The 27,417-nt window shown below is 41.8% G+C and overlaps 2 protein-coding genes across 2 annotated transcripts in view; both read right to left on the reverse strand.

Annotated features, from left to right (window-relative positions):
- Positions 1 to 1,111: 1,111 nt before the first annotated feature.
- Positions 1,112 to 3,883, reverse strand: LOC120560237. Its single transcript, XM_039802518.1, has 7 exons — positions 3,660 to 3,883; positions 3,489 to 3,520; positions 3,101 to 3,396; positions 2,788 to 2,963; positions 2,433 to 2,682; positions 2,196 to 2,333; positions 1,112 to 2,096 (listed from the first exon to the last, which is right to left on the reverse strand). Exons 3-6 carry the CDS (start codon positions 3,270 to 3,272, stop codon positions 2,260 to 2,262), a joined length of 672 nt encoding a protein of 223 aa, XP_039658452.1. The 5' UTR covers positions 3,273 to 3,396; positions 3,489 to 3,520; positions 3,660 to 3,883; the 3' UTR covers positions 1,112 to 2,096; positions 2,196 to 2,259.
- LOC120561115 overlaps positions 3,643 to 27,417 on the reverse strand; it is a 31,938-nt gene continuing 8,163 nt past the window's right edge. Inside the window, exons 2-8 of the mRNA XM_039804065.1 lie at positions 19,192 to 19,434; positions 16,485 to 17,009; positions 12,911 to 13,198; positions 11,465 to 11,989; positions 4,499 to 4,851; positions 4,188 to 4,400; positions 3,643 to 4,101 (exon numbers count right to left, since the gene is read on the reverse strand). Coding sequence (XP_039659999.1) covers positions 3,643 to 4,101; positions 4,188 to 4,400; positions 4,499 to 4,851; positions 11,465 to 11,989; positions 12,911 to 13,198; positions 16,485 to 17,009; positions 19,192 to 19,434 — 2,606 coding nt within the window. The remainder of the gene's footprint in view (positions 4,102 to 4,187; positions 4,401 to 4,498; positions 4,852 to 11,464; positions 11,990 to 12,910; positions 13,199 to 16,484; positions 17,010 to 19,191; positions 19,435 to 27,417) is intronic.

The following is a 27,417-nucleotide window of genomic DNA, read 5'->3' on the forward strand; positions in this document are numbered from 1 at the left end:
TCGAAACCTACCTTATCTTAATTGTCTGCATTATTTTCCATTCCTGTTGTTGCATGTTGATGGTATTAGAGTTGTACTGTTAACTGTGTGTATTTTAATGTAATTTTATATTGGTGTCATTGACTACGTTTACAAGCTGTCAATTTTCGGGTTATGGTCGGGTTAAGGTCACTATTCGGGTTTCTGAAACATTCGGAATAACCCGTTTACATGGTGAGCAGAGAGAGTTACTCCTACATGGCATTTGTAATCAAATGGCGATATCCCGACGTAAACGGCAACGCACGGTTAGCGTCTGGACGTAGCCTACGGACAACCTTAAGACGCAATAACTTCTCGGTCACCTTCTTATAAATCTCACTATCTCGGTACTTTATGCCGTCAACAAAAGACATTATATTCATGGTTTTCACCACACTAATAAAGACATTATATTCATGGTTTTCACCACACTAATAAAGAAATTGGTTTCCTCCTCGCTCCAAAAGTGTGGTGCTGTGCTGCGTCTCGCCATGTTTACATCTACTTCTTGTTTACTTCCGGTATACTGCGCGCAGGTTTTCTGCATTGACATATATATAACTATATTATTATAGTATATAATTATTATTATAACTATGTTTTCTGGCGCATACAAGAAGTTCCTCTACTCAAAAGACCAAGATTCCTTGCGAATAGAACATGCGCAGAACACAAATCAATGTTCCTTTTGATGGGGATAGGCCGATACGCGTTTACATGACCAAACTTTCGGGTTAGAAAAGGGGTAACCCAGGTAACATATTCGGGTTTTTAAAAACCCGAATATGAGCATATTCGGGTTTTTGCCGGTGTTTTCATGGCCGTGCGCGACCGGGTTATTGCTAATATTCCGGTTTTGAACGGGTTATTGGCTGCATGTAAACGTAGTCATTGATGTCGGAGAAGTCGAAGACAAATTTCCACTAAGGTGGACAATAAAGTCTAATCAAATCAAATCAAAATCTCTTCACCTCTGCCTATCCGTAGCCCCCCGCCCCCCCTCCCTTTTCATCTGAATCTTGTTTTGTTTTGTTCGTTTTGTTCGTTTTGTTTTATTCTGTTTTTATAAGAATCTATACTGCCCTGTAAAGCGACTTTGAGTCTATGAAAAGCGCTATATAAATTCAATTTATTATTATTATTATTATTATTATTATCTCCAATCTGAACGAGATTCACACAGGGTGTGCGACCAGTCTAGGCCAGCGTGACCACATACTGAACTTTCATGATCAAAGATCATTTACAAATCTTATCATGGGGCTAGTTTACTACTGACCTTTGGACAATAAACTGCCATGGCAGCAGGGACACTGGGGACCCTGAGTTCCCTGTCATAAGTATGACAAATGCCATACTCATTTCAGTTTTGAAAAATGAAGTTATTAACATGTGAGGTTTTCTGGTCCCCATTAAAAAAAAGTTGAAATGAGTTATGACTATGAAATTTGGATACGTTGTATAGTCGAGAGTGCTCTACTAAACAACCTGGTTCCAGCTCCATAGTCTGTTCCTAAAAGAAATGACGTTCCCATTCACTCTATGTTAAGTATTGCCCTGGATATCTATGTATTTTAATAAAGCCAGATACTTTGAACCTTTTCAAACTCAAAGGTGGGCCTGTGTTGAGAATACCTGACCAATTTGGTGTTCCTGGCTTCATATTTAGGCTAAGCGTGCTCAGTATTATAGTTTTGTCATTTTAAATAAAAAGGAACTTGTATTAAACACATATCAAAATTGAACATTTGAAAACACACTAAAAGAAAATTAATCTTAACATCTACTAAAGTGAAACATTTAATAAAACAAAATGAATCTTAACATCTACTAAAATGGAACATTTAATAAAACAAAATGAATCTTAACTAAAATAGACCATCTAATAAAAAGTGAGTGAGTATGCCTGTGTGTCTAGGGCTGCTGGGCTGCAAGTCTTTTTTGTGCCCCCCGATACGCTGCCCTTGTCGCCCTCTCTGAAATCTTCTTTGACAGGGGGGGGGTTGAGCCTCGAGTGCAGTCAGCACCACCATCAGCCTGCCGTACTGGCTCATCCTGAGGGCCTTCTCTGGTCTCTGTTGAGGAAACACAAAAACAAAACACAGAGTGAGGTCTGGTGTAACAGACATAAATGGACTGAGTCTTTAAAGTACATATCTTAGAGTTTTACTTACACTTTGCAGCCTCGCCATTAACGCCCTCTCCTGGGCCACGTTCAGGCTGAGGGCGTAGAAGCGGTCAGCTGTGGCCGTGCTGAGGCACATAAATGTGGCCACCATCTTCCGCTGCTCGGCAGGCAGGTTGTTCTTGGGCTTAAAACAGTAGAAGAGAAAAGATTGCTACTGTTGGTTAAGCCAGCAGAGGTTTAATGGAATCCAGCATGAACGGATGAGTGACTGAGGAGAACTCACATGAGCAGACACAGCGGGTCCTCAGGTCGGTGAAGTTGGGGGACCCTTTAAGGCCCATCTCCACCCACGCTACCTGCAGGTGGTGCAAGAAGTTCTTGCATGGGCCCCTCCCAGCCGTGAAGAAGACCAGCTGGTTGGGTGGCCTGCTGGCCGCCCGCAGCTGCAGCCACCGAACCAGCCAGTGAAACTCATCGTTCTCCAAGAAGATCTGCGCCGCCCCAAACCACTTGTTAGTCTTGTGTTCCCTGATCTGCAATACACAGAAAATGGACTCTTTCAGAGGAAACATTAACAAAAACAACAGACTCACAAGCAGTGATGACAACAGGACACAAGTCGAGATTTTAATACTTACCGAGATCACAAAACCCTCGTCGCCAGGCTTGTGCGCCTCTGCGGCCTCCTCAACCTCGCTAACCCGGAGGTTACTGAGTACCGCTGGGCGATAGCCGTAAATGGAGGCTGTGAAGGCCGCAAAGTAGCCATAAAAACGGTACCGCAGCGACGGCGTGTGGTTCTCCTCCAGGGCGTCTGAAAGGAGAGAAGACAAAAGTATTTCAGCACACGGAAGAGAAGATAAACACACACAAAGACACATCACTATGCACGGCAGGCTTCCGTTGGAGATGGACTATTTTCACTATTTTGGAAGGAGGGATGCACACTACCCAGCAGCTCTGGGATCCTCAGTTTGGCCCCCTGCTGGCACCGCTTCAGGTCCTCGCAGGATATTATCCTGGCCTTCTTGTGGCTTTTCACTGCCAGCTGGTGCAGGACAACGTTCCTGGTTGTGTCTGTGAGGCACTTTGTGACGGTGCGCAGCATGCTCACCACATCCATCGCAGTCAGGTGAGACTGGGCAGGCAGGGTTTCCCGGAAGTATTTGAGGAACTGCTGTATATTCCTCAGGTAGAAATGTGCCGTTGTGATGGTCTTGCCTACAGAGTGGAGGTGGGCTGTGTATCTGCAGAAACATAGGCTTTGAGTTAGTCACTGTTCACATCAGGTGTGTGTCATAACCACTTCACAATAATTCATATGGAAAGTCACACTTACTTTTGGATGCCATCAAGGTAGGAGGTAGTTTTCTGTGAACACACATTTAAAATGATCTCAGTAACATTTAACATTGAGGTAGAATCTTAAAACACACATATATATGTTCAATTCAATTTTTTTTTTTTTTGTATGTGTTTTGTATGTATGTGTCCTACTTTTCTTTCTTACCAATTGAAGGAGGGAATTTCAGGTTCCTCATTCCAGGGCTACGTCCGCTGCCCTGGAGGAGGTTTTTCAGGTTTGTTCCTGGCTCCTGCTCCATTTCCTGCTGGTCCAGCAACAGGAACGGAGGCTGCTTCCCAAAAGGGGCTAGCTGCTCCTGTGTGTGTTGAGGAGGAGGAAGATGCTGCTGAGGCTGAGGGGTGTGCAGCTGAGGGGTGTGCTGAGGGGTGAGCAGCTGAGGGGTGAGCAGCTGAGGGGTGAGCAGCTGAGGGGTGAGCAGCTGAGGGGTGTGCAGCTGAGGGGTGTGCAGCTGAGGGGTGAGCAGCTGAGGGGTGAGCAGCTGAGAAGTGAGCAGCTGCTGAGGTGTCAGCTGCGCAGGCTGCTCCTCGTGCTCTACCTCATCCTCTTTATCCCCATCTCCTTCCTCGTAGCTGCTGGCGTCTCCTGTCTTTGGGCATCAAATAAAGAAAGAATAATTAGCATTATTTTGACACTCAATGGTGTATTTCTAAACTTCAAGCAATCCCAACTCACCCTGGCAGATGCCATTGCCTGGCTGCGACGGAGCCTCTTGGCCAGCCTCTGGCTTTTGCTCCGCATGTTCATTAGCTCTCTCTCCACCAGCTGGAGGCGTGCCGACAGGCGTTTGACCTCCACCTTGCTGTGGATGGAGCTGGGGTCTGGGCATTGTGGGGCATCTTCCTCCGCCTCCCCTGGCACCTCCATTTGGTCGCCCTCGTTTTCTTCCTGCATGCAAATTCATATATATATGGCCCATTTCAGTGACAAGGTATTTATAAGTGCTTCACATAAAACATTAAAGAGAATTAAAGACATTAATTTACCTCAAGGTCGAGCCCTGTCGACATGCTGACGGTCGGATTAGTTCTCCTCAAAGCAGTGAGGAGGGAGATGGACTTGGTCCTTCTCGCCATGTCCAGGTTGACCTCCACCTCGTCCCTGGTCAGCTCCCGGTGGCCATCCCTCAGATGCTTGTCCAGTCTCGTGCTGTGGTAGCTACAGCCCAAGACTGGACAAGCCTCATTCCGGACGTTCACACGTCTGGTCGCCAAATTTAGCAATATCTTTCGCTCCTCCACATTGTGGACACCGTGGGCCCGCTGCAGGTGGTTTGATAGCGCCACGTAGTCCTTTAAGCAAACTGGACAGCAACACATGCCTCTTGGTAAAGTCATGTCTGTGAGAAACAAAAAAGAACAAAAAAACATCCTTAGATGAATCAAAAACAATAAAAAAGGTTATATATATATATAAAAAATTAAATAATATATATATATATATATATATATATATATATATATATATATATATATATATATATAGTACAGGCCAAAAGTTTGGACACACCTTCTCATTCAATGCGTCTTTATTTTCATGACTATTTACATTGTAGATTCTCACTGAAGGCATCAAAACTATGAATGAACACATATGGAATTATGTACTTAACAAAAAAGTGTGAAATAACTGAAAACATGTCTTATATTTTGGATTCTTCAAAGTAGCCACCCTTTGCTTTTTTGATAGCGCTGCAAACCCTTGGTGTTCTCTCAATGAGCTTCATGAGGTAGTCACCTGAAATGGTTTTCACTTCACAGATGTGCCTTGTCAGGGTTAATTAGTGGAATTGTTTCCCTTATTAATGGGGTTGGGACCATCAGTTGTGTTGTGCAGAAGTCAGGTTGATACACAGCCGACAGCCCTATTGGACAACTGTTAGAATTCATATTATGGCAAGAACCAATCAGCTAAGTAAAGAGAAACGAGTGGCCATCATTACTTTAACAAATGAAGGTCAGTCTGGAAAATTGCGAAAACTGTGAATCCCCAAGTGCAGTCGCAAAAAACATCAAGCGCTACAACGAAACTGGCTCACATGAGGACCGCCCCAGGAAAGGAAGACCAAGAGTCACCTCTGCTGCTGAGGATAAGTTCATCCGAGTCACCAGCCTCAGAAATCGCAAGTTAACAGCAGCTCAGATTAGAGACCAGATGAATGCCACACAGAGTTCTAGCAGCAGACACATCTCTAGAACAACTGCGCGAATCAGGCCTTCATGGTCAAGTAGCTGCTAGGAAACCACTGCTAAGGAGAGGCAACAAGCAGAAGAGATTTGTTTGGGCCAAGAAACACAAGGAATGGACATTAGACCAGTGGAAATCTGTGCTTTGGTCTGATGAGTCCAAATTTGAGATCTTTGGTTCCAACCGCCGTGTCTTTGTGCGACGCAGAAAAGGTGAACGGATGGATTCTACATGCCTGGTTCCCACCGTGAAGCATGGAGGAGGAGGTGTGATGGTGTGGGGGTGCTTTGCTGGTGACACTGTTGGGGATTTATTCAAAATTGAAGGCATACTGAACCAGCATGGCTACCACAGCATCCTGCAGCGACATGCCATCCCATCCGGTTTGCGTTTAGTTGGACCATCATTTATTTTTCAAAAGGACAATGACCCCAAACACACCTCCAGGCTGTGTAAGGGCTATTTGACCAAGAAGGAGAGATGGAGTGCTGCGCCAGATGACCTGGCCTCCACAGTCACCGGACCTGAACCCAATCGAGATGGTTTGGGGTGAGCTGGACCGCAGAGTGAAGGCAAAAGGGCCAACAAGTGCTAAGCATCTCTCGGAACTAGTGTATACAAATAGTCAAAAGGCACTTAAACATTCTTATACTTTAATAAAAACTGATGTCAGTCACTCAGAATTGTAAAACTTATCTTCAATCTCAAATCGGTGTGCAACTTGTTGCTGCGGTACCTGGTTGAACGACACGTTTCCTCGGAACGGTGTGAAACGTGTGCAACGGGCGTTGAGTTCTGTTTTCTCTGGTTTAATGGGCGTGTCTCTGGTTTATTGGCTGCGTCCCAGGTGATAGCCAATCAGCAGAGACTTCCCTGTAAACTCGTGGTAATAAAAAGGCAGAGCGCACACAGCAGGGTGTTCAATGCACCCCCGTTTCAGTTCAAAAAAATCTGTTGCTACATTAAGTCGGGACTGAATGTGACCCTGACTTCCTGCAAAAATGTTCAGGAGGCTTCATATAGAGCTATCAAATACTAATCAAAGTACATGGATTTAAAGTTCTTGTTAAACTTTAAACTAAAAGTGATTCTGAAATAGCAAATACAACCATCAAGTTCACATCATTACTTTAACAGCCACTACTGTCCACTCACTGTGAAACTCACATTCTCCCTTGATTTGGGAGATAACAGAAGTAATAGTCATACGAAGAGAAACTTTACATTAAGATATTTACATCTCATCTTTGCTCAAAATATTTAACATTCAGTGTCAGAGATGTAACTACTGTAAAAGTATTTCATTCAGTTCAACAGGTCTCTACGAGAGTTTCAGCTCGATGGTTTCTCCTGTCTATGTTGATCCTCAGGTCACTTTTCCCACAATTGCTGCAAAAATGTTGCTCCTCACTTCTGAGGGTTCTTGTCAGTTTTGACCATGAACCACTAGAACTTTATAATCAAAATTCAAAGGATCAATATTAGATCAGATTCTACCCTCTGTGGGTTCTCATATGCCTTAAAGCAACACTAACACACAAGACCTGCAGGAAAAAATTCTGTGGGCCCTATTTTAACGATCAGAAACGTACAGTGGGGAGAACAAGTATTTGATACACTGCCGATTTTGCAGGTTTTCCTACTTACAAAGCATGTAGAGGTCTGTAATTTTTATCATAGGTACACTTCAACTGTGAGAGATGGAAATAAACAAAAATCCAGAAAATCAAATTGTATGATTTTTAAATAATTAATTAGCATTTTATTGCATGACATAAGTATTTGATCACCTGCCAACCAGTAAGAATTCTGGCTCTCACAGACCTGTTAGTTTTTCTTTAAGAAGCCCTCCTGTTCTCCACTCATTACCTGTATTAACTGCACCTGTTTGAACTTGTTACCTGTATAAAAGACACCTGTCCACACAATCAATCAAACAGACTCCAACCTCTCCACAATGGCCAAGACCAGAGAGGACATCAGGGATACAATTGTAGACCTGCACAAGACTGGGTTGGGCTACAGGACAATAGGCAAGCAGCTTGGTGAGAAGGCAACAACTGTTGGCGCAATTATTAGAAAATGGAAGAAGTTCAAGATGATGGTCAATCTCCCTCGGTCTGGGGCACCATACAAGATCTCACCTCCTGGGGCATCAATGATCATGAGGAAGGTGAGGGATCAGCCCAGAACTACATGGCAGGACCTGGTCAATGACCTGAAGAGAGCTGGGACTACAGTCTCAAAGAAAACCATTATTAACACACTATGCTGTCATGGATTAAAATCCTGCAGAGCACGCAAGGTCCCCCTGCTCAAGCCAGCGCATGTCCAGGCCCATCTGAAGTTTGCCAATGACCATCTGGATGATCCAGAGGAGGAATGGGAGAAGCTTGTGTGGTCTGATGAGACAAAAATAGAGCTTTTTGGTCTAAGCTTCACTCGCCGTGTTTGGAGGAAGAAGAAAGATGAGTACAACCTCAAAAACACCATCCCAACCGTGAAGCATGGAGGTGGAAACATCATTCTTTGGGGATGCTTTTCTGCAAAGGGGACAGGACGACTGCACCGTATTGAGGGGAGGATGGATGGGGCCATGTATCGCGAGATCTTGGCCAACAAACTCCTTCCCTCAGTAAGAGCATTGAAGATGGGTTGTGGCTGGGTCTTCCAGCATGACAACGACCCAAAACACACAGCCAGGGCAACTAAGGAGTGGCTTTGTAAGAAGCATATCAAGGTCCTGGAGTGGCCTAGCCAGTCTCCAGACCTGAACCCAATAGAAAATCTTTGGAGGAAGCTGAAAGTCCGTATTGCCCAGTGACAGCCCCGAAACTTGAAGGATCTGGAGAAGGTCTGTATGGAGGAGTGGGCCAAAATCCCTGCTGCAGTGTGTGCAAACCTGGTCAAGAACTACAGGAAACGTATGATCTCTGTAATTGCAAACAAATGTTTCTGTACCAAATATGAAGTTCTGCTTTTCTGATGTACTTATGTCATGCAATAAAATGCAAATTAATTCCTTAAAAATCATGCAATGTGATTTTCTGGATTTTTGTTTTAGATTCCGTATCTCACAGTTGAAGAGTACCTATGATAAAAATTACAGACTTCTACACGCTTTGTAAGTGGAAAAACCTGCAAAATTGGCAGTGTATCAAATACTTGTTCTCCCCACTGTAAGTATCAAACGCCAAACGCAAGTAGCTTTGTGGGCGGATCTCGAGCGCTGTTGCTATGATACCGGCGGGATAAATGACTCTTGCGCCCGACGCAAATCTAAAATGGGTTGGTCTGAAGTAGCTACATTACTCATAGGGGTGGTTTGGGCGTAACGTGCAATAAACCAATCAGAGCATTATCTCACATTCCCTTTAAAAACCAGGCACGCTTGTTCCATGGTGGATTGCTATTATAATGCCAGATTTGCCTGGTGCACGCTCTTAATACATCCATGGGCGCACGCCAGGAGCGGTTCACAGCCAAGGAGACCGACTTTTGCTATTGATTTTTCTTTTTGACAAAATGTAAATTAAGAAATGTCACAAAAACATACTTTGCAATGTTTTGAGCTCACTCTCACTGAATCAGGAGGTTATGAATGCATGGTGATATTTTTGCAATGTAGTCTAACATTAGACAGAGATTACCTCACTATAGACGATGCAGCTCTTCTGTCTCTCCTCTCCCGTGGTACTGCTGCTGGGGCATTTGGGTAAAGTGGCATCGGTACATGTAGCTCAACATCACATCTCCTTAACTCCTCTAATATTTTCTCATTTATGTCATCAACACATCATAATTCATGGAAATGTTGTGTAAAAATAGGTCATTACGTCCAAGCATACCCCCCTAAAATAGCATCTGAATAACGCACCACTGACTTTAGACCAGGTATTTCCTGGTCTGTGGCGGAATTGTTTTCTGAAACTGCAAAATAGCACCAGGGAACATTTGCGCCGGAACAAGCCTCCTCTTTTTGCTGAACCGTCCCCCGGAGCGCAGGTTCATTCCCTAATTTACCGACGTGCGTCTGTGGAGGGAAAAGTCCGCTGTGCGTCGGGTGCAAAATAGGAATGATACGTGCGTCGGTGTACAAAGGCAATTGCGCTTTGTGCAAGATAGGGCCCTGTGTCTCTTCAGACTTATTAAGGCAACACTATGTAACTTTTCCCTCTTCGGTCCCCCTACAGGTTGTCTCATTGAAACTAAAGCTCGCTGAGTATTATTAAATAATGATAATGAGACAACCTGTAGGGGGACCGAAGAGGGAAAAGTTACATAGTGCTGCCTTAAAGCCGCAGTGTGTAACGTTTGTAGTTGTTCATTATCAACAAACTTGTCCTTTTTCATGAATATTGACCACCACCATCAATTCCAAGTATTCCTATTAGCTTGGAATTTTACATTTGCACTTACATGAACTGGGGTAGACGCTCCATCTTGAAATACGTTAGCCAGTAAGGGACATACAGGCTATACTGCTCTACCTTTCGCGTTTTCGACTCACAGCTGCTGCTAATGCTGCTAATGAGTATCGTAGCTTCCCGGCCCCAGCAAATTTGAAGAAGGAAACATGGAGGACCACACGTATTCAAAATCCTACTTTAAGGAACAGGAGTCTTCTTCTTCTTCTCCCAGAAAAAGAAAACGGACATTGAAAAGAGCGAGAGACCGGCGTCATCAGAAAAAAGAGTGAACATTGGAGCTGCTTTGGAGGCACACACCAAATCCCAACTAGGTAATTATCCTCCGGACCGCTGCAGTCTCCCTTTTCTTTCTCTCTCCTTTCCGTCGGGTGGCACGAGTGCCCGCTCGTGGTGTGAAGCGCGCGTCCACGCCACTCTCCGACATGAATTTGGATGTATTAACAGAACGCATCAACTCCAACAACGACGGCTGATAGACGGCCTTTTGTACACCTTCGCTTTTTGAAGCGTGAAGGCTACCGTAGCTGCAATACTGCGTGGCGAGAGAGAGTTGATCGTGATATATGATCTCAACTCTAGATGGGAGTAATTCTTACACAATGTAGCTTTAGTAAGTCTGAAGCGTCATAGAATTTTTTCCTGCAGGTCTTTCAAACGTATGGCTTCTCACCTGTGTGGGCTCTTTTCACGTGGGACAACAAGTTACTACTTTGCCCAAACTCTTTTCCACATTTTGCAATAATATGGCTTCTCAACTGTGAGTTTTCACATGCTTTTTAAACGTTGAAGTGTCACAGAATCTTTTCCCCCAGTTTATGCAAATGTATGACTTCTCTCCTGTGTGGGTTCTCATGTGGACGTTGAAAGCATCCTTACGTCCAAAATCTTTTCCACGTTTTGCAGGAATGTGGCTTCTCAACTGTGTGAACTCTCGTGCTTTTTTAAAGTCGAAGAGTCAAAGAATCTTTTCCTGCAGGTCTTGCAAACGTACGGCTTCTCACCTGTGTGAGTTCTCATGTGGACGTTAAAAACATCCTTATGTCTGAAATCTTTTCCACATGTTTTGCAAGAATACGGCTTCTCACCTGTGTGGATTCTCATGTGCCTTATTAATGATGAAGGGTCACAGAATCTTTTCCCACAGTACTTGCAAACATATGGCTTCTCACCTGTGTGGGTTCTCATGTGATTTTCCAGGTTATGTTTACGTCTGAAATCTTTCACAAGTTTCACAAGAATAAGGCTTCTCACCTGTATGTATTCTCCGGTGTCTCTGCAAATGTGAATTATACTTTAAGTCTTTCCCACATGTGTCACATATGAAAGACTTTTTACCTGTTTGAGTTTTAGGGTGAATCTCTGACACGTTAGTGTTGTCTACATTATTGCTGTGACTTCTGCTCCTGCGTTGTCTCTTCTTTGGTTCTTGCTCTGCATTTCTAGTTGGTCCTGAGTCTCCATGCTTGCCTCCTTTCTGATCTTGGCTCTCAACTTCATGAGAGTTGTGAGAGAGGAGCTGGTGGTCACTGTTTGCTTCTGATACCACAGAGGTAATAACTGGCATGTTGGCTACAGACTCCTTCTCTGCTGCACATAGAGTGTCATCATCAGGATTGAAGTTCAGAGTCTGACCTTCACTGTGGTCCCTTTCCTCATAAGTAGGAGTCAACATAAAGGTATCAGTCTCCTGCTTCAGTACAAGCTGCTCTCCCTCCTGACTGGTGCACAGTTCCTTCTGGTCCTCTTTAATCTGTGGAGGATATGGATCCTCTTGGTCCAGACTGGAGTTCCTCTCCTGAATACAGAGCTGCTGGTCAGAGAGAACCTCCTCCTCCTTACAGACATGTTGCTGTGGGAGCTCTGGAGGGACAGACAACAAAAGAAATAGGAAACTACTGTTAATGGAGAAAACAACATAACTTTTTTTACCCTCATAGTGTTTCAAAACTTTCTTGTGGCAGCGATAGAGGCAGTGATGTTTCCTGTTCTCACACTGCCTCAAAACGGACTGACAAGTCTGATCTCCGCTTACATGATAGGCCACGGCAGCGTGGCGCAGGATAGCATTTCTCTCAAAGTTGAGTCGGTCTCAACTTTCCACCAAAGCCCGCTGCTTTTTTTTCCTGTCTTCCCCACTGCGGCCCCCACCGCACCATCATTAAAAATTATTGGAAAGACCTGTGTTTTGGCTGCACCATCTGATGGCGGGCACAGGAAATGAAAATACACGCTTAGCAATGCTAACCATGGCACTGTGTACATTAACAGTTTTGTCTCCGAAAAAGTATGTTTTGTTCAGAATTCGGTAGCATCTTGCCAACCAAACTAGCTAGCACTAGCATTAGCTGGTAATGTTAATTTAAGGGAAAGTTTGCAGATTTTCTATGTACTTTCGTACATGCTGATAAACAGCAGTTCCCGGAGCTCCACATTTACCCATAGGTAAAACTAACCAGAGACCTAGGGCATTCAGAAGATTTAGAAGGCTTTCCTAGATATATTTACAATATACAGGGGGTTTCTGACCAATTACCAGAACAGACGGATGTAACGAAGTGTATAGCACAGAATATATCAAAGTATAAAAGTTCTTGTAAATGTACAGCTTCTCACCTGTGTGAGTTCTCAATTGGACCAACAAGCCACTATTTTGGCTGAAATCTTTTACAAATGTTTTGCAATAATATGACTTCTCACCTGTGTGGATTCTCAGGTGTGTCTGCAATGCTGAATTACACTAAAAGTCTTTTTCACATGTGTCACATATGAAAGACTTTTTACCTGTTTGAGTATTAGGGTGAATCTCTGACACGTTAGTGTTGTCTACGTTGTTGCTGTGACTTCTGCTCTTGCGTCGTCTCTTCTTTGTTTCTGGCTCTGCATTTCTAGTTGATCCTGAGTCTCCATGCTTGCCTCCTTTCTGATCTTGGCTCTCAGCTTCATGAGAGTTGTGAGAGAGGAGCTGGTGGACACTGTTTGCTTCTGATACCACAGAGGTTATAACTGGCATGGTGAGCTGCTGGTCAGAGAGAACCTCCTCCTCCTTACAGACATGTTGCTGTGGGAGCTCTGGAGGGACAGACAACAAAAGAAATAGGATACTACGGTTATTGGAGAAAAGAACAGAACACTTGGTCTCTTTTTCCTGAGACCATAGACTGTAAAAAAAATAATGGACGGAGCTTTTGGGAGCTAAAAAGTGGAGCCAATGCTGAAGCTCATTAAAGCTGCATTCTCTCTAATTTTCAACAGGCTCCAAAAAGAATTCTGTTTTATAGAAGTCTATGAAAAAATGACCCTACTTCTCACTTAATTTATTACTCAGTAAAAATTATCATAATGACTCTATGGTCTCCACTGCTAGTTTGGTCCCATTTATGTTATGTAAAATAAAAGATTAAGCAGGGGATGTTTCAGGACATGTCAAACAGGACAGAGGCTTTAATTATTGTAAAATCAAAAATTTAAATCTGATATATTAAACAGATTTGTCTCACACAGTACAGGGATAAACTGAATAGTCCAGGTGATATGTTCACGTTTTCATAAAAGCATTGAATTGGTAGACTTGTACAGTTTGGGGCCCTAAACATTTTCAGAAATGGAGCCATGGCAATAATGCTTTGTGGCGGCCATTTATCTTTCCACTGTAACCTGATTATGCATCATATCTCCTGAAACAAACATGAAAACACACAATAGGTGCTGTCTACCCCGATGTTTTTACGGTCAACGATTAATTGGACCTAAGACCTTTAATTGAATAGATATGTATTTATTAAATATAAGGACCAGTTGTTGATTAGTTATAACTTGGAGCCCTCCAGTTTGGGAACCACTGTCATCAGGGTTAATGAACAAAAGGATTACGTGTTTAAAACTCTTTACCACTAGTTCACAACCTTTTTGGTCTGAAGTCCCCCCACAGTCCTGTCAGATGAACTCACGTACCCCTTCATCAATTCCCAAAGTATGCATGGAGGATGCTGTTGACAATAAAGTACTATCTATCTGTCCCAATTGTGTAATTATTCATTATATAAAATTAGATATTGTTATTTTGTCATACTTGTTGAATTGTAAATGTTTAGGTTGGTTTGGTTCGCAATCCTTCTACTACAGTGAGGTTCGGAAATGTGTGCGCTAACACAATGGATACGAAAAGAAATCATTGAGATGAAATTGTAGTGCATACTTTAAGCTTTAATTTGAGAGTATGTACATCAAAATTGGAGTAAGGGTTTAGGAGTTACACACATTTTCATACATAGTCCCCTTATTTTGATGCGATGACTGCCTGAAGTCTGGAACCCATAGACATCACCAAACGTTGGGTTTCCTCCTTTGTGATGCTTTGCCAGGCCCTCTTCTGTGGATGTCCGGGCCTTTTTGTATTGCTGAGCTCACCAGTACGTTCCCTTTTTCTCAGAATGTACCAAACTGTTGATTTGGCCACTCCTAATGTTTCTGCTATCTCTCTGATGGATTTGTTCTTTTTTCGCAGCCTAAGGATGGCCTGCTTTACTTGCATTGAGAGCTCCTTTGACCACATGTTGTGGATTCGCAGAAACAGCTTCAAAATGAAAATGCCACACCTGAAGTCACCTTCAGACCTTTTATCTGCCTAATTGATGATGAAATAATGAGGGAATAGCCCACACCTGCTCATGAAACAGCTTTTGACTCAATTGTCCAATTATTTTAAGTCCCTTGAAATGAGGGGACTATATATAAAAATGTTTGCAATTCCTAAACCAATTTTGACGTAAATACCCTCAAATTAAAGCTAAAAGTCTGCACTACAAATCATCTTGATGATTTAATTTCAAATCCATTGTGTTATCGCACAGGGCCAAAATTATGAAATAAAATAATTAATACATTTTAATAAAATAAAACTTCTGAGCTCGCTTGCTTTCTAGTGTTCATTCACTCCTACATAACTGCAACCTCTATTGTTTACATGTCATAGCTGGAATATTCTATCCAATCATAATTTAAATTGTTTTATCAAATGAGTTAACCTTCTCTCTGATCTTTCCACAACCCCACTGGCATCAGCGTAACTAACCCTTGGTTGGGATTCAGTGTTCTACAAAACAAAGGCTTGTAGCCAGGAGGGCATTATATTATCACGTTTCTCAACATCATTAAATCAGCTCATTGTGAGACAGAACAACCTTTCAAACACAAGTGGAAAAGTGTATTTTATGGGTTGTATTGCTCAAATAAAAAGGTATATTATCAACAGTTAAAAGGTGTGGGTGGGTTATAATCTATCAAATATAAGCCTCCCTCATTAAACCAAGTCATTTCCAAGGTAGGAGGATGGTTCTAATCAGGGCATAGGGCGCTCCTGCAGACAGTAATTACTTGTTGGCACAACAGGGACTCCGTGGCCATTTGACCAGAATCTCGTCAGAAAACAAAACAAAAAGGTAGTGTACACAATGTGCAGAAGGCTTCATATAGAAGTATCAAATACTACTTGAGGTACATAGATTTAAAATCCTTTTTAACCTTTAAACTAAAAATGATTCTGAGATACTTTGTGAATTAACATTTGGTAAAACCAACAAGTTCACATCCTTACTTTAACCGTCACTACTGTCCACTCACTGTGAAAATACTGTTAATAACAGAAGAAATAGTCATACGAAGAGAAACTTTAAATTAAGATATTTACAACTAATCTTTGTTAACATTCAGTATCAGAGATGTAACTACTGCAAAAGGATTTCATTCAGTTCAACAGGTCTCTACGAGAATTTCAGCTGGATGGTTTCTCCTGTCTATGTTGATCCTCAGGTCACTTTTCCCACAATTGCTGCAAAAATCTTGCTCCTCACTTCTGAGGTTTCTTGTCAGTTTTGACCATGAACCACTAGAACTTATAATCAAAATTCAAAGGATCAATATTAGATTAGATTCTATCCTCTGTGGGTTCTCATATGCTTCGTTAAACCTGAACCGTCACAGAATCTTTTCCTGCAGGTCTTGCAAACGTACGGCTTCTCACCTATGTGGATTCTCATGTGGATTTCCAGGTGATGTTTACGTCTGAAATCTTTTCCACATGATTTGCAAGAATAAGGCTTCTCACCTGTGTGTGTTCTCATGTGGACCAACAAGTCACTACTACGCCCAAACCCTTTTCCACATGTTTTGCAAGAATATGGTTTCTCACCTGTGTGGACTCTCATGTGGACCAACAAGGTACCATTTCGTCCAAACCCTTTTCCACATGTTTTGCACGAATAAGGTTTCTCACCTGTGTGGATTCTCAGGTGTGTCTGCAATGCTGAATTACACTTAAAGTCTTTTTCACATGTGTCACATATGAAAGACTTTTTACCTGTTTGAGTATTAGGGTCAATCTCTGACACGTTAGTGTTGTCTACGTTGTTACTGTAACTTCTTCTCTTCCGTCGTCTCTTCTTTGGTTCTGGCTCTGCATTTCTAGTTGATCCTGAGTCTCCATGCTTGCCTCCTTTCTGATCTTGGCTCTCAGCTTCATCAGAGTTGTGAGAGAGGACCTGGTGGTCACTGTTTGCTTCTGATACCACAGAGGTTATAACTGACATGTTGGCTACAGACTCTTTCTCTGCTGCACTTAGAGTGTCATCATCAGGATTGAAGTTCAGAGTCTGAGCTTCACTGTGGTCCCTTTCCTCATAAGTAGGAGTCAACGTAAAGGTATCAGTCTCCTGCTTCAGTACAAGCTGCTCTCCCTCCTGACTGGTGCACAGTTCCTCCTGGTCCTCTTTAATCTGTGGAGGCTCTGGGTCCTCTTGGTCCAGACTGGAGTTCCTCTCCTGAATACAGAGCTGCTGGTCAGAGAGTACATCCTCCTCCTTACAGACATGTTGTTGTGGGAGCTCTGGAGGGACAGACAACAAAAGAAATAGGATACTACTGTTATTGGAGAAAAGAACAGAACACTTGTTCTCTTTTTCTTGAGAACATAGACTGTAAAAATGATGAACGGAGCTTCTGGATCAGACGATAAAGGGTGCCTTCTGTGTCAGTATCTGAATAGGTGAATGATGTCTTCGCGGTGGACCATCGGTCCGCCAAAAACTGATTGCTGTCTACCCTACATGCAAACAATGAAAATTGTACAGAAACACATGGTAGGTGAACGCCCAGGCTCTGGGGCTCTCCAGCATATTGATTTTTTGCGCACATGTCTTCATTAATAAGTTTTATTTCTACACTATTACGTAGAGTTAAAGTGGCCATATGTAACTTTCAGTTTTTGTTGATTCCAGCGGCCGCTTTGGACAAAAGTGGTAGTGTTTACCACAATTACGGTCGTAAAGTTCTCTTTCTTTACGGTGCTGTATTACCCTCTCTATTACTGAGTTAGCTTTACCAGGAGGTTATAGAGTTGCGATGAATGTTTTTGCTCAGACAGAAAATCATTAATTTACAATAAGCATTCTCCAGAACCACTGTTCCCCCAAGATTACTCACAGAAAGACGACAAAGCACTGAATATGCAACCAGCCTACTACTGACTTACTGTGTACTAGGAATTCAGAGAAAAACATTGTACTACTAATTTTAGTCTGTCTTTTTCAACGATATTGCAGTCAGTGTGTAATGACGGCGGTGCTGTCTCGTCTCATCATTATTATCATCAATAATAAACAACCAAACCCAGGGTGAGTCTGAACGAGGAACGTTATGTTCTGCTGTGTGCTTAGAAGTGGAGAATTTACAGCTCACAGCAACTTTATATGATATGTCTGGCTTTTGTTTAATATCTAGTGTCGGCATAAATAACTTTTTATTGAGTTGTCTCTTTAGCAAATGATCAGAGTGAATTTAAGCTAGACTTGTATTGTGAAGGGCAGACACAGAAGAGCCAGCGCAACAGTTTAGTTATTGTCATATAGTTCATTTCACAGTTTATTAATATCCAATGCTGTCCAAACTGCTCCAAATGTTAAAACGAAAACTTCATTGCCAACAAAGTGTGAAATAGATTGGATGAATGGTTTACGACATACACAGACACACACACAGTTTCCCTGATTTATTAAAGATAATGAATGATTCACGAAATACAAGTTCCCTGATTTATTATATTGATGTTACTTTTGTACAGATTATACATCAGTTAAATGCATATGTATTTCTGTTCACAGTAGTTAAATAGCAGTTTCATGTCAATGGAACACTGATACTAACTATGATAATTGAAGCAGGTTATTCCTACTGTTGATTATGTTACAGAAACCACAGTCAGGTCCCAGATGTAAACTCATTTAATAGGCTAGCATTATCTGTTTGTGCTAGTTAAAGCACCATTCTTCTCCAGTTCTTCTATCTGTGGCGATGCTAACTCATTATAGCCACTACTCCTAGATAATCTAAAAGAAATAGGAGGTGTTAACCAACACCTTCTTCATCACACTGGGAACCAAGCTAACACATGCTCCAAAAGGACACTACACTAGTGAAAAAATGCATTCTCTCTTACTTCCAGCAGGGTCGACTCCTCTGGCTCCAAAAATAAGTGATCTATAAGAGTACCAGAGAAAATGACCCTACTTCTCACTTAATTTACAACCTTTTCATAACAACTTTATGGTCTCAATCGCTAGTTTCAAGTCTTCTTCAATACAGCATCATTTTGTAAATGATGGTCCCATTAATTTTAAAATAGACCATAAGCCGTACATGCTGATCAACGGTAGCTACCGGATGTCTGCATTTACACACAGGTGAAATAAACCAGACACCTAGGGCATTCTGGAGATGTATGGCTTTCCTAGATATATAAACAATATATAGGGGGTTTCTGAGCAATTACCAGAACAGAAGGGTTTAGAGAAGTGTATAGCACAGAATATATCAAAGTATAAAAGTTCTTGCAGATGTACAGCTTCTCACCTGTTTGAGTTCTCAATTAAACCAACAAGCCACTATTTTGGCTGAAACCTTTTCCACATTTTGCAAGAATATGACTTCTCACCTGTGTGGATTCTCAGGTGTTTCTTCAAACCTGAATTAAACTTAAACTCTTTCCCATATGTCACATAAAAAACGCTTACCTGTTTGAGTATTACGGTGAATCTCTGACATGTTAGTGTTGTTTACGTTGTTACTAGGACAAAAGGTATCAGTCTCCTGCTTCTGTACAAGCTGCTCTCCATCCTGACTGGTGCACAGTTCCTCCTGGTCCTCTGTAATCTGTGGAGGCTCTGGGTCCTCTTGGGCCAGACTGGAGTTCCTCTCCTGAATACAGAGCTGCTGGTCAGACAGAACCTCCTCACAGACATGTTGCTGTAGGAGCTCTGGAGGGACAGACAACAAAATAAATAGGATACTACTGTTATTGCAGAAAATAACAGAACACTTGTTCTCTTTTTCCTGAGACCATAGACTGTAAAAATAGTAAACAGAATTTCTGGGGCTAAAGAGTGAAGCCAATGCTGAAGCTCCTTAAAGCTGCATTCTCTCTAACTTCCGGCAGAGGGAGACTCCACCGGCTCTAAAAAGAAATCTGTTTCTATAGAAGTCTATGAGCAAATGACCCTACTTCTCACAATTTATTACTTCAGTAAACATTTTCTTGAGTTTATGGTCTCAATCGCTAGTTTTAAGTCTTCTTTAATACAGTAGGATAATTTGTAAATTATGGTCCCATTTATTTTAGAAATGACGATAAAGCAGGGGATGTTTTGTGGCGTAGCTTCAGTACAGTGGCTTAAATTATTGGATGTAAAGTAGAGATGCACCGATTACAACTTTCTAGGCCGATTCCGATTTCTCCACGCCCTACTTTTTCATTGCAGGTGTTGCATATTGTAAACTTGTTATCTTCTGCTCACACGCTGAAGTCCAAACAGCTGACATGTTGCAGGTTAACTCACGAGGTTCCCTACATGTGGGAGAATAGCGCCGACGCACTTCACACCGCGAGCATGTACGCGCCACACATGGTGGAGAAGTTGAGAGAAAGGAAAAAGAGAGCGTGCTGTGGCGTCCGTGTGTGCGTGCATCCTTGAGAACTGTAACTCGTATAACTTATGTTGTCAGTTAATTGTAGCGTTGACCGGCATGAAATCGCCATTCCGATTCTTTGGGAGGGATTTGAAACAGGTCACATGCCTATTTTCACAAATAAGAGGAAAGTTATTTTGATTCAAGTGGTGGGTTGCAGTATAACAGGACTTTTTCAATTTAAATTAAAGCTACATTAGAGCCCCGCTAACTGTGCTCCATGGCTGCAACACAACAAGCGCCTGGCCGCTACGGAAACCAAAAAGTAGGAATCGGTTCTCGATGCCCAATCCTATCCAGAACCACATTCAAATTAATTTTTGACTTGTCGTTATTCTGATGTAACATAGTTGAATGGGTTTAGGTTAAATTCTACTAAATTGGCACAACTATGCCATCTACTGTTAAAAGCCGTACCTGCTTTGAGTAGTTGTAGCGCAGCATTATGGGAAATTCCTCACAGCAACGGAGGATTTCCAACGAGGTAACATGTCTGTGAATGCTTGTGGACAATATAGTGTTAACTACTTGAAAAGCACTTAAATGTTGACCCAGTTTGTTTGGTAAGATATAATAATTGTCTGAAGTTAATTTGGCAATGGTTGTATTTATTTACCAGTCGTTTTATTCATGTTTTACCATTCAAAAAATATTTTCTGCATGCTAACTAGCACCTACATGTGCTGTCTTTCCTTTACAGACAGAGCATGCTAGCTGTTGTCCTTTGAGATGAGCATTCACACACTGTTGTCTTCCATTGTAAATGCAGGTACGTTGCAGTATGTTGGATGTTGCTGTAGTCAGTGGTGAAATATTTTGTATTGAGATATTTACTGTTGTTTTATACTGTGGGAAAAGTCCAGCACATCATTATTATTGTTAACTGTTAAAATACTGAAAAGCAGGGGCGGATCTAGATCACAGGAAAGGCATTAAGGTAAGACACAGGTGATGAGTGGCAGATGTGTGAGAGGGGAAGCAAACAGTTTTTTACTGACTGCAGTCAGACACTGGATTCATGCTCGTAAATGGTAAAATTGACCATAACTTTTAATTCGTTGCTGCCAACTGGGGTGGCAGCAGGGGTGGCAAGGCTTTCTTTTAGGGTGGCATTTGCCACCCTATGCCACCCCGGTAGATCCGCCCCTGCTGAAAAGGATATAAAAAAAAAGTAACAGTCCAGTATGAAGAAGCCATATTGTAATTTTGTTTATATATTGACTCCTTGTTAATTTGCAAGAGAACAGCTTAAATGTTGTTTATTTATTTCAATTAAATGTATTATTCATGTATATTGCTTTGCTAAAGTAAGTGTCAAAGTTTTGCACAGAGAAAATGAGGTTGTAGAGATGGGAAATTCCTCACAGCAACGGAGGATTTCCAACGAGACAGAGCATGCTAGCTGTTGTCCTTTGAGATGAGTATTCACACACTATTGTCTACCATTGGAAATAAACTGGCTGTTACCAACCCGACTGGCTCCGAGTGATACCAGAGACATCTCACATAGGTCACACTGAAGTCAGACATCCCTGGTTCTAACCAGGATTCAAATAGTAGCGGTTAAACTCACCTATCCTGTGTAACATATAGAACCAGGATTCAAATAGTAGCGGTTAAACTCACCCCCACTAACACAGAACGTTTAGGGAACGTTGGGGAACGTTAGTTTTTGGTTCTCTAAAGGTTAGTTCGAACCAAACCAAAAACTAACGTTTAGGGAACGTTCCCTCATGGTTATAACGTTCCCTAAACGTTAGGGGAACCAACCAACGGGAACGTTCTTCTGTGGTTGCACTGTTACCTCCACACAACGTTCCCGTTTGGTTGTTTTTGGTTGTTCTGAGTGCGGTTTTGAAAATGTTTATTTTTACCAGCTCCATTTAAGTTTTTGAAGTAGCCTAGCAGTCACTTGATTTAGATTCATGCAAAGATTATTGGTCTTATAAATTCGAAGTAAGACAAACAACATAGCAAGAGAATATAATTATTTTTAGGCTGATAACAATTTTGTTAAAAACAATACTTTTGTGCTTGATTTCGTTTTTTTAAAGTGCCCATATTATGAAAAAAACACTTTTTCTGGGATTTGGGGTGTTCTTTTGTGTCTCTGGTGCTTGCACACACATACAAACTTTGAAAAAAATCCATCCATTCTGTTTTGAGTGAGATACGGTTTCTGAATGTGTCCTGCCTTCAGTCTCCTAGTGAGCTGTTCAAAATCGGCCTCGGACTGTGACGTCACAGTCCGAAATGAGCTGGCTAACCACAACCGTTAGCCGGCTAATGCTAGCTTTAGCCGGCTAATGCTAGCTTTAGCCGGCTAACGCTAGCATGCTACGTCGTTCTCAATAGCAAAGCACTGCTACAACACACACATTCACCATAATCTACAAAAGAACTACTTACATGTGCGCCCTCATTTAGAAGTCTCCCAGCTAATCCTGCCTTGTAACTGACCAAAGTTGAAGAAACAGCTTTCTTTTACTGTCTCTAGAGTTAGCTAGCTGACATGATCTACATCTGAGCTACTGAGCATGTGCGAGTGCAATCAAAGATAGTACAGAAGAAGAAGAAGAAAAGAGGTCTCACTCTGTAGCTAAAACAGAAACCAGGTGAAAAGAGGATCTGCAGCAGTGAGAGAGAGCTGTGCAGTACAACAAAAATATGGTGTTTTTTGAAAATTAAACCATGTAAACCTATTCTGGTACAACCTCAAAATACAGTTATGAACCTGAAAATGAGCAGAATATGGGCGCTTTAACTGTATAAGGTGACAATACTTAAAACAAGAATCTATCAATGGAACGATTTTCACAACTAAGAAAATTCACTTCTTTCATTTCTAACAAGTGTCTCAGTCCAGTGTACAAATCCTACCGTTACACCCCCACGCCAGTAGGGGAAGACAGTGCCTCTGCTCTCAGGTGACCGATTCAAGTCCTGTCCTGACTTCCATTTACAACACCGGTACACACACCTGGCTAACAGGACAGACAAAAGATCCGTTCGCTTGGTCCCAAATTTGAACTGAAATACTGCCATTGGCTAAAACCTATGCTGACTACACTTCACCGACGGTTTTATAACGCAAGGTAGGACGAAGATACCAAGAAAGACATTGTCGGCTGTCAACAGTAAAGACTTTCCTCCGCTCAAGACTGCTAGCCCGTATGCTAACGCGGGAAACAAGTTAGCTTTCCACAGCTAGCTAAGCTGCTAGCCCTAGTATGGAGGATACATCAAAGTTGGCCACAGAGACTGAACCTTCCCTCGGTGATGTTTTAACCACCATAAGGAACCTGGCTGGTAAAGCTGTAATTCACCATGTGTTCTATTAATACATCCATGGTATTATCTTAGGATACATCTGAGGGATGGCTGCTGTAAAGCCCGTTACATGGATTTAACATCATTGGCGTTTCCCAAAACTGCTGGAGTTAGTTAACTAGCTAGGTAGCTAGCTAACGTTAACGTAATATCTTACATGTCCCTAAGAGCCGATGTGGGTTTAGGTTTAAACACTTATCTTACGATACATCCGAGGGCTGTATGCTGTAAAGCCTGTAACGTGGATGAGAGATAAAGCCATGGATATATTAACAGAAGCTCTGTTCACAAAACTGCAGGCTAACCTAGCATAACATAATGATTACACCTCCTTGGTTGTCTAAATACATCCATCGTTTATTTAGATAATCATGGTAAGACCTTAAGTACAGACTACATTATTTACACTTCATATATTCTTTTTGCAATCAGTACAAATTGTATGGTCTTTTATTTCAGATGAATCCATTCCACAAGCAAGAAAGCATTTCAGGACAGAGTGTAAGTTAACATTTATGCATGCATTTAAGAAACCAGTCATATTTCCTACCATGGAACTACTGAAATTCAACCTGGTGCATATCACGTGACTGGTATAATGTATAACAACTAAAACCATTAATTATTCCATAGCCATGAGGACCTCGCATTACCCGCATGGCACAGCAGATGGACACATTTGAGGAAAAGATGGATGAGCTGCTCATGCTCTTATGGAGCTCCCAGTCACCTCCCTCTGCTCCAGTCGATGACGTGTTGCTGTCGCCCTGCTCAACAGTCATCGAGCTGCAGGAGTTCAACAGGAGAGGAGGAACAAAATGGTAATTAAGTGGCCCTACCCTGCCCTAAGATAACACTATATAATTGCATAAATTAAAATATCATTATAACTGAACTGACTTCTCTTACAAAATGAGATTGTACAAGCTCTCCACTTTGTTCTACATGTGTAATTTGTATTTCTATATTTGTTTTACAGCAACTTTTTCTGACAACCTTTCAACCAATGACGTTGTAAATCCATATAGCCTGCAGGGCAGAAAGACAAAGGCCTTCCAGGGCCTGACAATCTGCAGGGTTATAACAGGCAGGTGTTATTTTATTGTTTACATCAGTATTATGCGTAGCTTGGCTGATAAGGGGTTTTAATTTGACTTGTAACTTTGCTTCTTCTTGCTACTCTAGCGGCGCTTCAGAAAAACTTCCCCGTGCTGACTGCAGCAGACGTGGAGGACCCCCCAGTGCTCCCCCTCACAATATCCAACAGCCTAATGTCAAAGGTCGACTCATTCAAGTTTCTGGGCTCCATCATTTCCCAGGACCTGAAGAGGGAGTCCAACATCCTTAAAAAGGCTCTGCAGAGGATGTACTTCCTACGGCAACTGCGGAAGCATGGCCTACCACAAGAGCTATTGGCCATCTTCTACACTGCTGCCATCCTCCTGCCTCCTCCCCTCTGGCGGGCGCTACAGATCCCTGCACACGAACAACCAGACACAAGAACAGCTTCTTTCCCTCTGCCATCACTCTCCTGAACTGCTGATAAGTGGGGTCATCCCCACTTTGGCCATTCACCTACACATTACATACTTTATCATTCCAATATGCATCTTGCACACTACATTTCTGCCCTGCAAAGGCAAAAGACCTTAACTTGCTAGTGTGAAACTGAGAAAAATGACTTTAAAGTTTCTGTTTTGTCCAGACAAAAGTATTATAGGTAGAACTCCCAAAATTTGACAACTAGTTGCTACAATTAAGAAATGTTTGTATGCAAAAAATCTTGAGCTCAAAATTGACCTTTGATCCTTGTTTGGCAGTTCCTGTACTCTTCCTTTGTATCATGTGCCAAAAACAAGGAGTCATGCAAAGGCAAAAGGCAGTAACTGACATATAATCAATATTTGCTTGCTGTTCACCATACTTACATCGATTATAAGAACACCTAACCAAGGTCTAGTCATCAGGGGATTGGTTTTAAATTATATAGAAAACCTTTGCTTGTTCCTATTTACTGCTATAATTATCAGGATAGTGTGGCAACACTAACACAGTTCAACAGTATGACAGATAAGTAACTTTGCAGTACAGTATGAAAAATTACAAGAAGTATTTTCTCAATAAAGATAATTTAATTATAATTGAATACAAAGGTATATTTATTGTTTAACAATAAATATATAATGTTTAACACTAAGGGCCACCAAACTGCTTAAGATGCACAGTCAACAAGCTCGACTTGGATTACTACTTTTTAATTCTGAGATAACATTTAGGTTAGCATACTTTGTACAGGCGTTAGCAATAACTAGCTTAGTGCTTTGATGGATTTATTTGACATGAACACCTGCAAGAAGGAAATATAGCTCAAACACGTATGGACTGTTGTGGATACAGCAGATGACGTGCATTGCTATGGATTATATCTTCCATGGATTATATCGGATTGCATGGAAAGGTAGGATTATGGGCTGAAATATGTGCCACCAGAAACTGAATTTGAATCATTTATATTTGAATTTGAATTGCTAAACTTGAATAATTGCATTGAAAAACTGAATTTGAATCACACAATTTGAAATTGTATTGTTTAATTTGAATCATTGCATTGAAAAACTGAATCTGAATAGTTTGAAATTGAATTCATTCGTTTGTAACTGAATTCCAATAAAATTTGATCTTCACTGAAAATTCAACTCTCTATATATCCTCACATTCAGTTCTCACTATTCAGATTCAGATCATGAAATTCAATTTCAAGTTACTGAGACAGACATCCGGGTACTTGGAGGATGAAGGAAGAGCAATCGAGACTGACCAAAGACAAGAGTGGTGATCGGCAGGATCTTCCATGTAGTCCAGGACGACCTGTATGTAATTTCGGCTGGAAGTTCCACTGCTATTGGGGGCGGCGCGGAGGAAGAGCTAAAGCGGGGCAGCAGAGTCCGTTTGCGGAGCTCAATGCCCGCTTCCTGGAAAGCAAAACCGACACCACGCGCTGTTGGAGGCCCGGGCCGTACTGCTGGGACAGCTGGAGGGAAGGGAAGCCCGGAGAACTAGAACCAGGACTCAGCGGATCGGACTGGCCGAAGCGCTGCTGAAGTTTAAATTACAGGTTTCCTAAAGGGAGTCTGGCGGGACTCGGACTGTGGACATGATTTTAAGTCTCGTTAAATAAATAACTACATGCAGAAATGAATGAATAAATAGGAGTGCCTGGACATTTCAGTCTGTTTAAACTTCACTTTGAAGCAGAACCTCTTAGTTCAGAAGGGTGCAGTTTCTGTTTGGACTCAGATCTGTGAACTGATTATAATAAATATTCTTTTTATAAACACATTAATTAGTCTCTTTGTTTTGTTTGTTCCTGCACATGATGATAAAGCTACACTTTTAAATCACAAACAAAACTAACTTAAATATGTATATAAACGCTCTAAGGAAAGAGAAAAACGATCAGATATTAGAGTTGATTAAAAATAGACTCGTTTTAATGTGGAAACATCTTGTATAAACTCAGGGGACTGGCTCTTACATCACATTGTATTGCAGGCTTGCTGATGTACAAAGTAACCAATGCAATTCAAATGTTTAAATTAATTAACATGTATTAAAATATGGATAGTCACACTACTTTGCATGCAGTAGGCTAGGCTAAGGTAAGTAGCGATAGTTCATTTTAAGTTTACTTAAGTGGAAGAATGTGACTAATAAACCCTAAGCCCCAACACCAGGCATTACATTTTCAACATTGTGAACAGGTAGATTATATTATCTATGAGTCTCTGGGTCAAGGCGAGGCTGTGCTCCAAAACGTTTGTGCTGGCCGAAGAGGAGTCCTGTGATATGCGCCACTGAACTCTACCTATTGATCGCTCGATTACTTCTTCCTTCACCCTCCAAGTACCCGGATGTCTGTCTCAGTAACTTGAAATTGAATTTCA

This window comes from Perca fluviatilis, chromosome 6, assembly GCF_010015445.1.
Source record: "Perca fluviatilis chromosome 6, GENO_Pfluv_1.0, whole genome shotgun sequence".
In the NCBI taxonomy this organism is placed as follows: Eukaryota; Metazoa; Chordata; class Actinopteri; order Perciformes; family Percidae; genus Perca; species Perca fluviatilis.

Excerpts from the sequence above, each read along its gene's own strand:
- LOC120560237 (XM_039802518.1), bottom strand. The coding sequence starts at position 3,272 with ATGGATGTGGTGAGCATGCTGCGCACCGTCACAAAGTGCCTCACAGAC. Across the intron at positions 2,964-3,100 it reads GAGGATCCCAGAGCTGCTGG|ACGCCCTGGAGGAGAACCAC; the intron begins GTAGTGTGCATC and ends CTCTCCTTTCAG. Across the intron at positions 2,683-2,787 it reads ACGAGGGTTTTGTGATCTCG|ATCAGGGAACACAAGACTAA; the intron begins GTAAGTATTAAA and ends TGTGTATTGCAG.